The 17,223-nt window shown below is 35.4% G+C and overlaps 1 protein-coding gene across 2 annotated transcripts; it reads right to left on the reverse strand.

Moving 5' to 3' along the window:
- Positions 1 to 301: 301 nt before the first annotated feature.
- On the reverse strand, positions 302 to 11,154 carry slc29a4a (solute carrier family 29 member 4a). Of its 2 annotated transcripts, none has more exons than XM_026250407.1 (11): positions 10,950 to 11,154; positions 8,504 to 8,729; positions 7,714 to 7,845; positions 7,121 to 7,234; positions 5,385 to 5,513; positions 5,174 to 5,248; positions 4,824 to 5,089; positions 2,689 to 2,812; positions 1,522 to 1,709; positions 1,191 to 1,431; positions 302 to 1,025 (listed from the first exon to the last, which is right to left on the reverse strand). In XM_026250407.1, the coding sequence occupies exons 2-11, from the start codon at positions 8,664 to 8,666 to the stop codon at positions 892 to 894; spliced, it is 1,566 nt and encodes a 521-aa protein (XP_026106192.1). In that variant the 5' UTR covers positions 8,667 to 8,729; positions 10,950 to 11,154; the 3' UTR covers positions 302 to 891. The 2 variants fall into 2 exon arrangements, with proteins under 2 accessions (XP_026106192.1, XP_026106193.1); XM_026250408.1 differs by having other exon boundaries at positions 4,833 to 5,089; positions 10,950 to 11,153.
- Between the last annotated feature and the right edge of the window lie 6,069 nt (positions 11,155 to 17,223).

Consider the following 17,223-nt stretch of genomic DNA (forward strand, 5'->3'; position numbering starts at 1 on the left):
GGTTTTAAACTAATTTGTGAACTAAAAAGTTAAACTCAAAGTTTATTTATGATTTATTATTTTACAGCATGTACATTGTGTGGAAATATGCTTTCTTAATAATATTTTCATAATTTAAGTTGCTGCAGTTGCAAGATCAGGTTCATTAAATATCACAACTGATCTTTTCATATAAGGATACTTAATTGAAAATGGATTTCTGTTTCAGTGAAGGCGTATAGCAGTTTTAAATCAGACCTAATAGCTGTCATACACCCTAAAAGATAACCTCATTGAAAATGCGAAAGGAAAAAGGCAGGAACCTTTACAAAAGAGTCTTTATTTAGAGACGTTTACATTCAGTCGCCTTAGCAAAAAGGTCCAGAATCCATATTGCACGCAAAAGATAAAAGTTTTCTTTTTGGCAAATCCCTTTTACATGCATCTAGACATAAATGACCCTCATTTAGTACAGTTCAGAATATAGGCCGACTCATAAACGTTCATGTTTGTCTGTCATACCATATACAGCATCACAGAATGTGGAGTCAGTCATTAAACCAGGAGAAACATTAATAAACTTACTCATTCCAGCTTAATCACAACACAGCTGACGTTTGGCATCTTAACGAACGCGCCACAGAACTTTTGGCAACATGAAAAAATACTCCCGGAGAACAAGAAGAGGCAACACAACTAAGCACACACATAACTCTTTACAGTGTCAAAGCTTGTTTCTTCATCCTTTTGACTACATTCACAGGCACACAGCAGTGCAGGTGGGCCAAAAGAAGCCTGCAGCAGAGGTCTGATTTATGGGAACTGCAGAGTTGCTACACAAAGTGGCAAAGGCGCCACCCGATGAGATTGATGACAGGAACAGACATGTTTTTTTGGTTTTGGACTAGGGTACTAGTACCCCTGGGTAAAGTTATAGCCAGTCTCTGAGTGAAGGCTGGAGCCTGAAGCAGTAAAACTGTAGGCAGCATAGGCGACCACAGAGCCCAACATCAGCCCAGACATGTAGGACACAGTCATTATGTTCCCTGTGTGAAATAAAAATCACACAAACTCAAGTTAATGACTGCATCTCTAGAGAAGAGATTATAAATGCATGCTTCTCAAGGTTTAGGCTTACATACAAGCAACTGTTCATCTGCATAGACTTGTGCATATATACTCTATGAATCTAAATGGGGTGATAGATTTACCTGCTAGTTCCCTCTGCTCAGGTGCCACCTTGCCTGCGGCATGAATCATGGGAACACTGCCAAAATAGCCATTAGTGATGCCCATGAGGAGAGAGAAGATGCAAGGCCATGCCGGGTGGCTAAAGGTGGGCTTCTGAGCCGGATACACACACATGATGAACAGAGGGATGAAAACTACTCGCACACACGAGCAGAAGAGAAGACGGGTCCCGTTCCATTCATACGGCACGGCTGCCACGATCTAGACACAAAGGAGAGACAAAGTTAGGTGTCTAAGTACGTCAAAGAATGTAGAAGATGATCCGTAATGTCATAATGTCAGTGAACATACTTTGCCCACAAAGTCGGATATGTTGAAGATGGCCATGATCAGGATGGGAAGCCATTCCCCCAGTGTGACATTCCTGATCTCCGACTCCAGTCCAGGAAAAAGACACAGCGTGATGAAGTAAGTGACGGCAATAGACAGCATGTAGGTCCAAATCACACGGGCCACCACATATCGATGCAGGATCATGTCTGCAACAGAAGGGGTCAATGCTTGATTAACCAATGATATGACTTTTTCAAAGAAATGAAAACTTTACTTCAGGAAGGATGCACCAAAAACAACATTTTACAGAAAATCCATTTTTCACATAAATGTGTTCTTTTGAAATTTCCATTAATCAAAGAAAAATATGTATCATGGGTTATACAAACATATTAAGCAAAACAAATGTTTTTGACACTGGTAATAATAATAAATGTTTCCTGAGCAGCAAATCAGCATGATATCTGAAGGATCATTCGACACTGAAGACTGGAGAAATGATTTCACTGTGATTTCATTTTCATATTATTGTGTATTATATATTTTTTATATTTACATATTATATAATTGCATTTTGTATATATTTTTAAATATGCATCGTGTGTTATATTTTATATGTATATTTTATATAATTAATTAATATTAATATTATCAAACTCAAACCTTTGAATGGCAATGTTCATACAAAATCTTGATTATTAGGAATGCGAGGTAACTTATTATTTGAAATTAAACAGCACAATAATTTTATAATTCATAAAAATTTGTGTGATTTCATTTTAATACAATTGTGTATTATATAAATTTTTTAGTTATATATAATATAGTTTAATTTATTTTTTTAAATACAAATGATGTATTATATTTTATATTAGTATATTATATAATTATTAATAATACAGTTTTCAACCTTAAATGCTAATGCATGGTAACTGACTATTATCTGAGAATAAACAAAGCACAAAAGAAATAACATTATTAATGTATAATTTTGCAGATCTTCAGAAAAAAAATATATATACATTTTGTATCGAAATAAAAAATCAAGGATATTTAATAATATCAATGATAATCACTGATTTATTGGTATCAGCTAGAATTGTAATATTGATGCATTGCTAAATCATAATTAATTTGTTAATAAGGATTGAGATAGGAAATACTGTTTTCTAAATGAAAACACACCTTTGATGCCTGGCCAGCTCTGTTTAATCTTTGGTTTGGGCACATCAAACCTTACGTAAGTGTTTCCTCCAGCAAAATCTGTGCAGCCGTCTTCAGCAGGCGAAGAGCCCACTGCGCCGTTACCCTTGAAAACAGACAGGACATCTGAACTATTCATACTGAATACATTATATATCCGTATAAGACAAGGCAGTGACTATCAATATTTTTCAGTTCAATACAGCAAAAACCTTGCATTTTTTGATGTAGCAAAAGAAAAACACACACATCAGAAGCAGTGACCGTATCAAGCAGGTCACTGTGACTTTATAAGAGCGTGCAGTGCATTCAGATATTGTAATGCTTTTCTTGATGAACTAGCATTTCTGCAGGGCCTGCTTGAGGAGGGCCATTACTTGATTAAGTGTTTGGCTGAGCTAGTAAAACCACTCTCCTTAATTTGCTGAGAATAAAACAAGAGCTTTCGGGTCTCACGAAAGTACAGACGAGGAACTGCTCAGGAGAAATACACCCTCAGAATAAAGCTCCAGCATGAACAAGCATTCGATAAATAAAAAAATAAACAGACAACAATGAACAGTAAGAATCTCTCATTCTAAGGTATTTTGTCTTTGCTAGAATAAAGCGCAGTCTTTAGTCCAAAAATCTTAAAGCAAATTGTACTGGATTGCTGATCTTCTTCACATTTTTGGGGTTCTCATAATTTGGGTAAACTTCTATAGTGGGGAATTTCTTCCCAATAGCATAATCCATGATCAGATTTCTATTTGAATTTCTGGAAGAAGATGAAGAAATCTTGAGAGGAGGAATGGCTGAGTGCTTAGTCTGTCAGCCACAGGAAAAACACGAGGTTTATCAGAAGTGCTCTCATATATTACTCCACCCAAACTGTGAGTGTCTGAGTGAGCACTTCTCTCCCGCTCTCCCCGTGTCCTTCTCAGGGCCGCTGAAAGCACTGACCGGCACAAATGAAATGGAGTTATGGGAGAATTTCGAGAAAACATAGCTGAGTATGCGTAACTAAAACAGTCTTTTCACAGTCCAGCTAAATGAAAGAGCTTTACAATTTGTGTTTCCAATGAATTTCCTCACACATTTCCAACAGAGCGTGATAATACTGCTGATTTATTTAATTACAAATGGATTTCTAAACCATGTAGCAGGGAGAAAAACGATGAGGACATATTTCTGCAAAAACTGACTACACATGTTGGTCTTGGCAACATAATGCAAAAGTATGAGACAGCTAGAGCATAACAATATTCTAGACACCCTAGTAACATATGACTGGGTAACTTGGTAACCCTTTAATATAAGGAACAATTCTCATTATTAACTAGTTGCTTATTAGCATGCCTATTATTAACATATTGACTCTTTATTAGTAATTATAAAGCACATATTCTGCACGAGCATATTCTAAATCCCTAAGTGCCTACACTTAATAGCTACCTTACTAACTATTAATAAGTAGCAAATAAGGAGTTTTAGTGAGAATTGGATCTTAAAATAAAGTGTTTCCTGTAATTCTTCTACTGCTCGACTTAGGAAGCTGAATTTCTATTTTGGATATTTTTCAGGTATAGATTTAATTGTTTTACCCTTGGTCAAGATTTTCAATATTAGAATAATTAGTGTACTTGATTACGAGAAGGAGCATGCTTAGAATAAAAAATTCTTAGAAACGTAATACTATTTATATAAATTATCTACATATTATTAGTGTATTATATATATTTTTTATATTAAGATATTGTATAACTGCATTTTTTATATATTTTTTTAACTATACTGTATTATGGATTATATATTTTATATTTGTATATTATATAATTAACAATAATAATAGTAATGTTTAATAAATACAATCATAATTGTATTATTCTATTTATATTGTGCATCACTGCAAATCAAGCTGTAATTTTGTCCAATTATGCAAAAAGAGAGAAACAGCTATTTAACTGTATGCACCAGAATTCATCAAATACTTTCTTCCCAAGATATTTTAGACGATTTTGAAATGATGAGAAAATTCAATTTGTTTCTTCATAAAAATGATGGTATCAGTATTGGAGAAGGACCATCAATGGTTTCATAATGACATGCACTTCTCAAATCTGGCATGCAAAACTTACAAATCTTACTTCTTCTGTAATGACATCATGGTGGACCTGGTACTGGGTCCCGTTTTGTGAGTGGTCTTTGGCGTGGGACAGGCCCTGTCGTGCCAGACCCGTGTAGTACTTGACAAAGCGTGTCCTACGCACCAGGACGTGCAGGACAAAACACAGTAGCACCATACAGATGGAAATGAGGAAGAAGATGATGGTGTTCTTCCTCTCGTTTTTGATCAATATTTTGGTGAAGATACGACTGAGTGAAATGATCACTCCTGCCGTGCCTATACAGAAAAAAAAACACAGAATGAGAATCTTGGGTTTTGCATTTGACCAACACACCATGGATTTTCATGACCACATCTTACTCTCTCCAGTCATCACGCCCTGTGTGTAGTGCTTGGGAAGCATCCCCATGTATCCATAGAAACTGGACTGCTGCACTGGAGGCACAATAGGATGAAAAACTGTTATGGCTGGAAATGTTTAACAACACAATGTGAGCCTAAACGGAGGACAGTCTCCCCAACATGCTTCTGCAGTCATGATGGCTTTGGAAAGAAAAGTATGAACAAATACCTGTACATCCAAAGGCCACAGTACCCATAGACATCAGATTGATGACGTACGACTGCTTCGTGGTGAACCTCTCCAGCCACAAGTCAAAAATGGTGACAAAAAGCAGAGGTCCAAGTGCAAAGAGGTAACCTACAAGAGATGAACTTGGATGTCAACAAATTTGAGATATCATAACTAAAGGATGAAAAATACTACACAACTTTTAAACACTGGGCATCATACACTTACAGGGTTTGTAATAGTGACGGTATCTTACACTACACAACTGAGGATCCCACACTACCACACTAACAGACTTGCACCTTGTTGCTAGGAGACGCATGACAAACGAAAACAATGTGAGTTCTAAAATCAGTGTTCTAAAACACGTTTGATATCCTCTGACTGGATGGAATCAAAGTCAGAGTCTGTGACTATCATACACTATGTGATTTTCTATGACATCTGCACACTGGCTCTGATTTCTGGCAACTAGCATTGATCAAAACAGTAAATAAGAGGATAATTGGAGCAAAAATTGTGTAGTGTATTCTGGCCTTAAAGCTGCAGTAGGGAACTTTTGTAAATATGTATTTTTTACATATTTGTTAAACCTGTCATTATGTCCTGACAGTAGAATATGAGACAGATAATATGTGAAAAAAATCAAGCTCATCTAGCTCCTCCCAGTGGTCCTATTGCCATTTGCAGAAAGCCATCCACTGCCGGTAAGAAAACAACCAATCAGAGCTGCGGTCCGTAACTTTGTTTGTGTTCAAAATTTAGAAAAATTTATATAATAAGCGAGTACACCATGAATCCGTTTTCCAAACCGTGCTTTTAGCTTGTCCTGAATCACTAGGGTACATCTATAATATGTGTTTATATTCGGACTATTTTAGATTGCTTCGGGGATACCGCGGCGGAGTAACCCAGTACCTTTGTGATTCTTCATAGACATAAACAGAGAGAAGTAGTTCCGGCTACGATGTTCTTCCGCAAGACGCAAGCAGTTCTGTTTATTAACCGCTAGAGTGTCCAAAGTTCCCTACCGCAGCTTTAATAAATAATCTATGCACTAAAGAAAGTCTGCAGGACTGGTATAGGATTTAATCTGAAACAATTTTCACTCAGAAATTACTAGTAAATTGCACAAATAATTAGAAAGCAATGCAAAGCAACACTGAATTAAACACAATATATTTTTAAGTATAAACACTGAAATAGTATTTTCTTTTAATTTGCTTGCAAACAATATCATATTTGATTAAATCATAGAATTTGCTTTGTTTTTGGAAGGTATAATTATAATATACCACTGATTACCACTGTACTCAAAATATATTTGGAATGATTATCTTTTCGACAGACAAAAGAAAGTCATCCAGGTCAGCATGAGGTTGAGTAAATTATTTATATTTTTGGGTGAAATATCCCTTTAAAAGGAAATTCCGTTTGCTGCTTTTCACATCACAGTGCGTGATGGTTGGCATTGAAGGGTTTGGGGCTGTGTGTGTTTTTGTGTGTCATCCGTCAGTCGGTATTGTCGTGGTGTAATTTTCCTGTGTTTATCTGCTGTTTGGGTTAGGCCTGAATGTATGCCGCCCCCGCAGTGTTTGGTGAGTGTTATTCCTCAGGTTGTCAGACTGGACTGTGGCCCCTCCTCCCTCTCCCTCTCCCTCCCCTCAGGTCAATCAGGGGATCCTCCCCCATCTCTTTGTGCTTACTGTCTGTCTGCTCTAAATAAACCCACTCACCTACAGTGATCCTGGTGTGCAGGCTCAGCATCTCCACCAGGACATTGTTTAGGATCACAGCTACTAGGGCCACAAGTATATATGTTAAACCCATGTCAAACACAATGGATGTTCCTAAAAGACACAGAAGACATGGAGGAAATGACCATAACGTTTTCTTACCATCATACAGGGACCATAAGATCAATCAAACTGATTTTGACATTTTTCATAAAAACACAAATGTCAAAACTGATTATCGTTATTCAATGAAAGTGCATGATGATCACTGGTCCAAAAAACTTTATTGAGCACAAAGTCACCCAATTAGAGATCTATCTATCTATGTATATATATATATATATATATATATATATATATATATATATATATATATATATATATATATATATATATATATATATATATATATATATATATATATATATATATATATCAAAATATAACATTATAATGAGCAATTCTGGCAAGCACCATGAAAACACCAGTATGAATTTTTTTTTTTTACTCTCAATCTTTAACAGATATTTCAACCATATTTTGTTTCATGTAAATGCTCCTGAAAATGTAGATCCATGAATATAATGCAGTACCTTCAAATTTATGGTGCAGGTAGTCAACATCTGTAATGAAGCTATTGTAAGGCAGCAGGAAGCCCACTCCGGCCAGGAGCATGGCAAAATAGATCCCATGGTAACGGTCGTCTGGAACAGGCTCTTCAAACGCTATGCACAGAAATAACACGCATTTGTATTCACAAACCACGAGTGAGAGTTATAAACACAAGTCCTGTCTGTGTTATATTTGTATGACATTTCAAAATATGTGCCTTTTAAATATTTGTCTCTCAGCCTGTGTGCTGTCTCTTTGAACTATATTTATGCATATTTATGAGACATTTGACATTTTGCTCTCTCTCTCTCTTTCTGGATGAGGAACTGATTGATGGAAGCACTTCTGTGCCTCTTGCTGGCTTCCTAATGGTTATAAAGCTCGAGTCCTTTAACACTGCATGCCTAATTTAAGAGATGGAAGAAACTAAATCATGACTAAAAATGTTAAACGTATATTTGACCAGAAGCTGAATATATCTATAAGCTTATAATCGAGCCTAGCAAACTCTAAAGATCAATGTGTATGTTCTCCTACTCCACTGATTTAATAAGCATGACCTTTGTAAGCAGGCAACATGAGGGGACAGACTCTCCAGCCTACATGATTACACATAGCTAGTACATGCCAACTATTGTAACCCTTTAAACCAAGGCCGGTCGTTGCCAAACCAAAATCTGTATAATTGTACGAGCACAACTCATAGGTAACAGTGACTCAAATGACATTTTGTAGTTGCATTGAGGCTCATGGTATGCAGCAGAGACTCACCCGGTTCTGAAAGGGCCAGCACTCCTTTATCAGATATGTCTTTCACCTGACAGTCCTCTTCCTCCAGCTGATAGCTCTCGAAACTGAAGCTCATCACCACATTGCCCTCGGGAGTATGGCCAGGGGTAGCCTGTTTACGTCTCTCTACTCCTTTTGAGCCCATGGTCGCTCTTTTAAGGGCTGGAATATCTGAAAGGGGCTTCTTTAACAGTGTCGGAAATGTGAGCTGTAAGAGGATGAAAATGAGGAATGTGTGTGTAAGCAACTTACAAAACAGACTAGATGCTACAGATTACATTTAAAATATCTTGACAATCAACCTCAAACTTTAAAGTGTAGTTAAGATGTTTCTTTTTTAAGTGTCGTCATCACAGAAGAAAAACGTTAATATATATACACTACCAGTCAAAATATATTCCACAAAAATATTAGTCAGCAAAACTGTTTTCAACATTGCATTGATAGAAATAAGAACAACCAATCAGCACATTAGAATGATTTCTGAAGGATCATGTGACACTGAATCTTTGAAATCACAAGAAAAAATATTATAATTATTTTAGTTAAATAATATATGTTAAGTCATCCTTTTGCTACAGTGTAATTATAGATTTAAGTACTGAGCAACATTAATTATGCATGTACTTACTATATGGTTAGGGTTTGGCTTAGGGCTACATGCATTTAATTATGCATAATCTATTGTTATTATAATAGTAAATAATGTGTGAAACATGGACAGTAAAATAAAGGGTTACCAAAATAATTTGTATTTTAAATATATATCATTTACATTTCATAATATTAAAATATATTCATATTTTTTGATCGAGCATTTCTTAATACAGTTTCAAATCAATAACACCATTATTACCGTAATCACATGATATAATGACAGTCTTAACAATCTTAAACAACTAAAACGACATCTAAAGATATTTCCATGCAAGTCTATTTTATGTATTAATCTGCATGTATCTCTGATGTTCATAAAGTTCAATATACTCACTATAAGCATTATGGCAAATTTGAGTTTTTCATATTAGTTCACTGAGATGAAAGGGGCCTGTGATGTCCAATTGGCTCTAGTGACTGAACAGTGAAGTGTAATAAAAGCATGAAGAGCAGCCTCAAGCCACTTTCTGTTAAATCAGCCATGCCATGTGACATTTCACTTTTGGCTATATAACCTCTATATGCCTTTGTGCAAGTAATGTCCTTTTTTGCTTTATTTGCATACGTATAAATGTGCATCACTAGTAGCCTAATGTATTGCCAAGGGATATATTGCATCCCTGTGTGATATTTTAGCACAGAGCAATGAGACAATCTAAAATAAATCTATATTCTCAATGCAAATCAGGTGCTTCTAGCGAGAAAAGCCTTAGCCAAGATGCCACGGTTGGTCATGCTATTGATATTTTCCTCATCTTGGAAATCTGCCAATGTGTCCTTTGAAGAGGCTGGGGCTGGGAATACACGAGTGGTTCAAAAGAAACGCAATCTTTGATATCAGTGTTACGTCACTGACTGGAGACTTGTTGGGCACATTTTGTGCCTTATCCGACTGTGTTGCATCGTGATGATTAAAAACCAAATGGAATAGTTTATTTGTTTGTAACCAAACACAAATACATACTGTACAAAAACATATTCACAATGCTGTCATGTAGCCCATATTATCATAGTGGCTGATGTTGTGTACCTAAGATAGGCTACAGTGAACAGTGTTGAGACATGGGAATAACAAAGCACACCTGCTGAACCATGAACTGTCAAGATGTGTCACTTGATTATGTGGTAATTTTCTATAGATTATCATTATAATATGCACTGGAAAGGAAGTCAATATATTATAGATATATTATAAAATATAATAACATGTATAAAGGGTTTCTAAAAATGATGCAATGAGCCAATGATACAGGAGAATTGCTGATGAATGCAGATGAACAATAAGAGGACCTGATGCTCGCGATGATTATGATGATTATATAGAGCTGTTGTGTGTTTAATATAAGTTAAAGTATAAATTTGTGGAAAATGTTAGCTAAAAAAACAAGATACTGTAAGACGGAATAAGTCTAAATTCAAACGATTTGCGAAAACTTTCGTATGAAAAAAACCAAACTAATCATGCGCTTTTCGCTAAACTGCTGTTTAATCAGCAGTAATCCAAAAAAACAGCTCTGTACATATCAAACCGTTTTTAAGAGCGTTTAATCACTCTCTTCTTTTCTAAACACACTATCCCTGCGAGAAAATGTCACCTAATGTTATCTGCTATATCTGTAGGGTGCTTTGTTGCTCTCGCTGGACTTGTTTTTGCTAGTCATACAATCAGATCGCAGCATATATTTCCATTATTCATCTAGCAGCGCTCATGCATCATTTTAAAGAGACAAACGCGACACAGTCATCCGAAAGACAACAGGTTAAATCTTACCCCCGAACAATTAAATGCGTCTTTCCTCCCTTATTCGCATGTTACTCCGGGTAACCACAAACCTTCTTTACATAGAAATCATTTTCATGGTAGGTGCGATGTTGTTTGGGTTCTCCGGTGTAAATATCCTCCCGCACATACACGGTGAAGAGGCACAGAGCAGCTGTCACACGCACACACACACGCACACACACACACACACACACACAGGTCTGAAGCATCCTCCAGCTGTCTGCCAGGCTTTCATTATCGCTTTAAAGGAAACCTGCATTAGTGCACTTCATGAACAGCACTTATTTCCATAGCCTACTGCAATGAATAATAAATGAAAAACAAATCAATGATTACAGTGTCAAACATGAAATATTTAAAAAGAAACTAAAACAAACCGTTACTTAGGCCTATAGATTATGGCAAGCCGTTTTAGCTTAAAATATTCCCAGCTTTACTCGTAAAAATATCTTACTGGCCCCAATATGCATTCTAGGGAATTTGTGATTGGCATTGTGGTCTGCGTGATGGCAGTGTGTGTACACAACCACACAACCACACAACCACCCTACAACGATAAAAATCCACCCAAATTTTTATCTACTAAAATCTTTACCACTTTCTCAAATCGAGCAAATCTGTCTGTGTTGAAGTCTTCAAATACAAGGCCCTCCCACGATAGTTTGATTGACAGAAGTGTTTCGGCACAGACTGGACTGGCATCTTACCTTATGCTGGGTACACACCAAAAGATTTTTTACATCTTATAAGATTTTCAAAAATGTGATAGACCACAAAAAGGAGGATTAAAAAATCCTATAGGTTTAACCGTTTTGCTCCTATAGTGTGTGGTGTGCCATGATGTGACAAAGACATCACAGATCACACCACACACAAGCAGATTTTCAACCAGAGTCTCGACTGTGAACACAGGAAATCTCACAAAATCTCGCAAGACTTCAGAATAAGCATAGCAGACGATATGCAGGAAGAAATTGCAATGATAGTGTTTGGAATGATTTTCACAGAAAATTCACGGGGAAGAAAAAGAAAAGGGTTTGGGTGACGTCGTGGAGACAGCGGGAACACTGTCTGTACAAGAACAGAGTGAGCAAGACACCATGACTTGTTCCGTCTTCCATCATCTTGCTTGCTGATTGGATATTGTTTCGCTTTATGTGATAATCTCCAGAGCATGTGTGCGTTTTTGCTCGGGGTTCCCCCCACACATCAGGATTTCTGATCGTAAATATCAAACATGTTGAAAATTTTCGATTCGCGATCGAGGAGGCTCCGATGTTCTTCCGATCAGGTTCGGACACTCTTAACACACCTCACACCAAGGGACCATCTGATAAGACAATCCATGTCGCTTCCATTATGAGCGTGCATACCGCGCACCTACACCGGGTTTACAAAAGACGTGATATGTGAATGGCCCCTTAAACAGAATAATAAACTCTAAGCACTGCATGCACCATTTTTATTTGGTCTATTACATTAGTTTCAATCAATAGCTTTTGGGGGAAAAAAAACATACATTGGCTCCAGATTGAAACAAGTGGAATCCAGTGCAAACATTGTAGGTTAATTTTGTCATTATTAAAACTTCTTAAAATCATTTGGATAATCAGTGCGTTGTACTCGTCAGTACATGGTTGGGCATTGGATGTCCAGACAGCATTCTTGGAAAATATCAATGCTCAATCACGACTCTCAATGAGGAAGGAGCATATGATAGATTGCTTTATTTGCATTTCAGAGAAATCAGTGGGACACCTTTGCATTTTGAATGTACTTGTGGGAAGGTCTATACACAGGAAGTTACAATGCTGCTGTTATATATCTGGCATCACTTACAGAATGAGAATGCAACAAAAACAAGGTGAACATGCAGTGTTCATCTGTCAAATGACCTGCCAAGGCAACAATGCCCTATTAAGGGTCCTCTGTGTGAAGAAGAAATGGACTTTATGTTTCCTGATAAATGGCATATCACACACTTATTCTGTATCTAAGAAAATGTCAGCTTTATGTTTTTTTCTTTTCAGGCCTTCTATTCAATCAATATTTAAAAAAAGTCACCAAAAATACACATCAGGATGCTTTATTATTTAGCATTTACCAAGAAAAAAAATACATGTTGTGCATGGCTGAGCTCAGAAATATTTTACACCAATCTAATTTAGTGAACTGGAAAATCATATTTTTATGTGTAAGTAATAAATCCCTTGATGGTGTTCCACTTTTATTTGCACTTGTTCATCAGTTAGCATAGTTTTTGACTGATCACTTCCCACTTATATTTTGCTGTCACAGTTAGTATAATAAGAAACCATTGGTCATTATACAACAATGTTTTTCTACCTCTGCCTTTCAACGATGTAAGGTTGCTATCTTGTTCGCATTCAGAATGATTGATGTTGGATAACTTGTATCCAAAAATAAATAAATAAAAATAAATAAATAAAACAAATAGCTAATATTCTGTTTGGCTGATTGATATTGATGAAGAAGCAATTCAATATCATTCAATCGATGAATCATCAGTTTATATATTTGTTTTCTCAGCAACATGTCTAAACACAAGGAACTGGCAAAATCAACCCTTTTACATGAGTTAAATGAGTTCGTTCTTTGTCTGGATGTTCTGTTTATCCAGTGGAAATTTAATTTCCTTCCCAATGTCATTTCCCCAGAAGGCCTCTGTGCGTGTGTATTCAGAAAGCTGACTGGGCTGTTTCATTACCTCCTCTATCACCTGCTCTGTTTTGCTATACTGTGCAGTTACAAAATGGCTCAAAGGCATTTGCCCAAAGCCAAATGGTAATAGCAGTCTTTATCATGTGTGTGTGTAATTTGACAGGATGGATGTTATGTGTATATTTTACATACTATATTTCAAATCCCTGGCATAACAATCTTGTAAAGGCTTTAAAACAAGTCATTCATAGTCAAATCCACATTCTCATACTCACCCAGTGCATTATTGACAAAGATATATACAGTGTTTAAAATTCCTGACATAATTATCTGTGATGTCAAGCATTTACAAGTGCACTCAGTATTTTATCCTCAATAAAAGGTTTTAAATATAAAGAAATAACAACAAAAGACAGGATTACCAAAAAAGCTTTAGCTGACAAGGTCCTGAGTTTATCTCTGATCCTTCCAGTTGAGTTTTGAGTTGATCTCTTTTTATTCAGTTAAGTGCTACTATTAGGGCTGCTGTTTCAGCATATGTTGCTGCGGGAGACGAGTGATGAACCAGATCATGCAGGAACAAGTTCAGACCTGCTGGAGAGTAATGAGATACGGCTCAAACACTGGCCTATCATTAATCGTGTCTATTGCTGGGATTTGTAGCATATCGTCAGCTACAGACTTCTTTGACAAACTGGTGGAAATGTTCTCACATATAGCATGCTGTGGAGCAACTGCTATAATAAATCAATGTAAGTTTTAAAGATTCAAGTTGTTATTCCAAAATGTTATTCAGTGAGAATACTAAGCAAAAACCCCAAATATAGTGCAAATTTAATGTATGAATTATAAAGCTGAAATGCAGATGTATATCTGATATATAAGCAGTGTTTAAATGTGTGTGAGTAACTCTTTACATAAAGTGAAATAAATTAAGAAATAAGAATTTGTATCCTAGACCCAATAGGGAACATTTTCTAACATTGCAGCCAAGTTCTTTCAAATTTAGCTCAAAGTTATCTGATCTTTAATTATGTTAGCACAATTTGTTTTTCTGAAACATTGTCCCTGGACGTCTAACATTTTTTAATGTTACTAATTGTTTTAGAATGTTTAGAGAACATTCAAAAGTAAAATTGTTGTGATGGTTAACATTCACATAACCAAGAGAATTTTGTTAAAAAACATTTAAAATACTGGACATTTTGAACGTTCAGAGAACATTCAGAAATAACATTTTCATAATGTAATGGGAACATTACCAAAACATTCTTACATATTTGTGTCAGCTGGGATAGTGCCTTCTGAGCATAATCTTATTTGCAATGCATCCTGAACTTCTTATAACTGCAACTTTATTTCATGATTTTGAAACATGTCATACAACTGTGATTTTGTTTCTCATATTTGCATTATTATGTCTCATTCTCTAAACAGTAAATCTCATTATGATATCAGGAGGTGGTCTCCAAACAGACCTGTACCCTAGGGCCTCGCAGGACCATAATCCATCCTGGATGGATGTGAACAGTGACGTGCAAGTTGACTTCAACAGAACAGCAGAAACACTGCAGGGAATTAAAGTTAAATTATTTTCTTAGAATTGGAATTATAGGTATGAGGGTGTTAAGGAGTCTAACAGCCTCAGGGAAAACGTTTGAGAGTCTAATAGAGTTAGTCTGTGTACTATAATATCATTTGTGAGCTTGTGGGAGGGTGAAGAGTTTACACGAGGTGGCGTTTGTTGTACCACAGGCCTTTTGCATGCCATATTTGTAGTATAGGTCTTTATAACAATTATTTTCTGTATATGTAATGAGATTGGACATTGTAAATTAAAAATCATTATATATGTTAATTCCCATCATGACAGTTATTGCAGGTATCAATGTATAATGCAAAACATAATAGCCTCTCGTCTCTGCCAGACAGATTTTTTAAATTAGCTTGTGAGACATGCGATGAGGAAGAATTTCTTGGACACACTGCAATGCCTTAACTTTATTAATACAATCTTCCTTGACTACTCTTATAAGATTAAAACAAGGCCTGTGTTCCGAATGCAATACTAACACACAAAATGCTGCACTCCATGCCCTTTATTTTGTTACTTTTTAAAACAGTGAATTGAACAGTGTTATAAAAAAAATAAAATACATTTTTAATGTATAATAAAGCAAGTTGAGTTCTTAAAAATAAAATGTGTTATTGTGCATTTTTATACAAATTGCATAGAAATATATTTACATTATTATTTAAATTTGGCAGTCTAAATAATTCTAAAGAAAGAGTTGTTGTAAATAAATAAATAAATAATAATAAAAAAAAAAAAAAAAAAAATATATATATATATATATATATATATATATATATATATATATATATATATATATATATATATATATATATATATATATATATAACTAAACTAGTTTTAGTAAAATAAAACTTAAACAATACATTTTTTAAATAAAATAATATATACATTTCTCATTTAGATTTTAACTACTTTGTACTAAAATAAAAAAAAATCTATTCAGACACGTTTTTAAAAAAATTTTTTAAAACTAATAAAAAGAACAGAAATACACAATAAAATTAGCACAACTGTAACTAATTTTTAATTAAAATAGAATATCTAAAAATAAAAACTAATTCAAAAAATTAAAATAAAACTATGATCCTAAAATAATGCTGGATATTAGTTGTGGTTCAACCATCAAATGGCAGGTCAAGTTAAGTGCATTGCATTGTGGGATACAGAACTTAATACAGTAAGGTCAACATTACACTACTTGTTTTGGCAAATACAGTAGGTCATGGGTATCCTCTTTATAAAGTAAAAAAAAACATCGTATATGATGCAGAAACAGAATGAGTAGTAAGGTAGTATTCAATATGGAACCCAGGCAAATAAATAAAAAAGCAGGCATTTGATTGTTTTAAAAAAAGAACAAAAAATGTGTAAGTCAAGGAAGGACAGATAGAATCCACTGGCACACGGGGAATTTAAATATTCTCTATCCTTCAAGCAGCAGATAAATGAGCTAGAACAATAACATTCTTTCCATTACATCATTTTCCTAATCACGAGGATTATTAACTTATTCAATTAGAGTGTGGAACTGAGATTGGCCTGATCTTCCATCTGTCAGCAGACATTACAGATGAACTAATAAACCTGGTTCTCTGAAAACCAGATCCAGATTAGAAATAATAGTATTATAAAATGTGATAACCCTGCTATCATATGTCCTACAGCAACGAAAGAATAAAATCTGCCGAGTAAACATATGGCCAGTGAAAATCAGAGCAGATATGTGAATAATGAAAGACTATGAACTGATGTCTCCTCTGATGTGCCTGCTGCACCATCTTAATTAAAATCTCAACATTAGAATTCTGCCTGGGATTTTTATGGCAGAGCGGAGTAATGAATGGCACTTATGCCTTTGACCTCCTGTCTAATGCGTCCATCCACCACATCTGTGTCTCTCATACATTCTAATGAGTTCCCCATGACAGCCTCTTCTCTTTCTCATTTATTGAATGTTACAGAATAGTTAGATTTGCACCACCA

Source organism: Carassius auratus, unplaced genomic scaffold (assembly GCF_003368295.1).
Source record: "Carassius auratus strain Wakin unplaced genomic scaffold, ASM336829v1 scaf_tig00024173, whole genome shotgun sequence".
In the NCBI taxonomy this organism is placed as follows: Eukaryota; Metazoa; Chordata; class Actinopteri; order Cypriniformes; family Cyprinidae; genus Carassius; species Carassius auratus.

Bases quoted from the DNA above. Each gene is read 5' to 3' on its own strand.
- slc29a4a (XM_026250407.1), bottom strand. From the start codon at position 8,666: ATGGGCTCAAAAGGAGTAGAGAGACGTAAACAGGCTACCCCTGGCCAT. The intron at 2,813-4,823 runs GTAAGTTTTGCA...TCTGTTTTCAAG, and splicing joins TTACAGAAGAAGTAAGATTT to GGTAACGGCGCAGTGGGCTC. The intron at 1,026-1,190 runs GTAAATCTATCA...TATTTCACACAG, and splicing joins TGAGCAGAGGGAACTAGCAG to GGAACATAATGACTGTGTCC.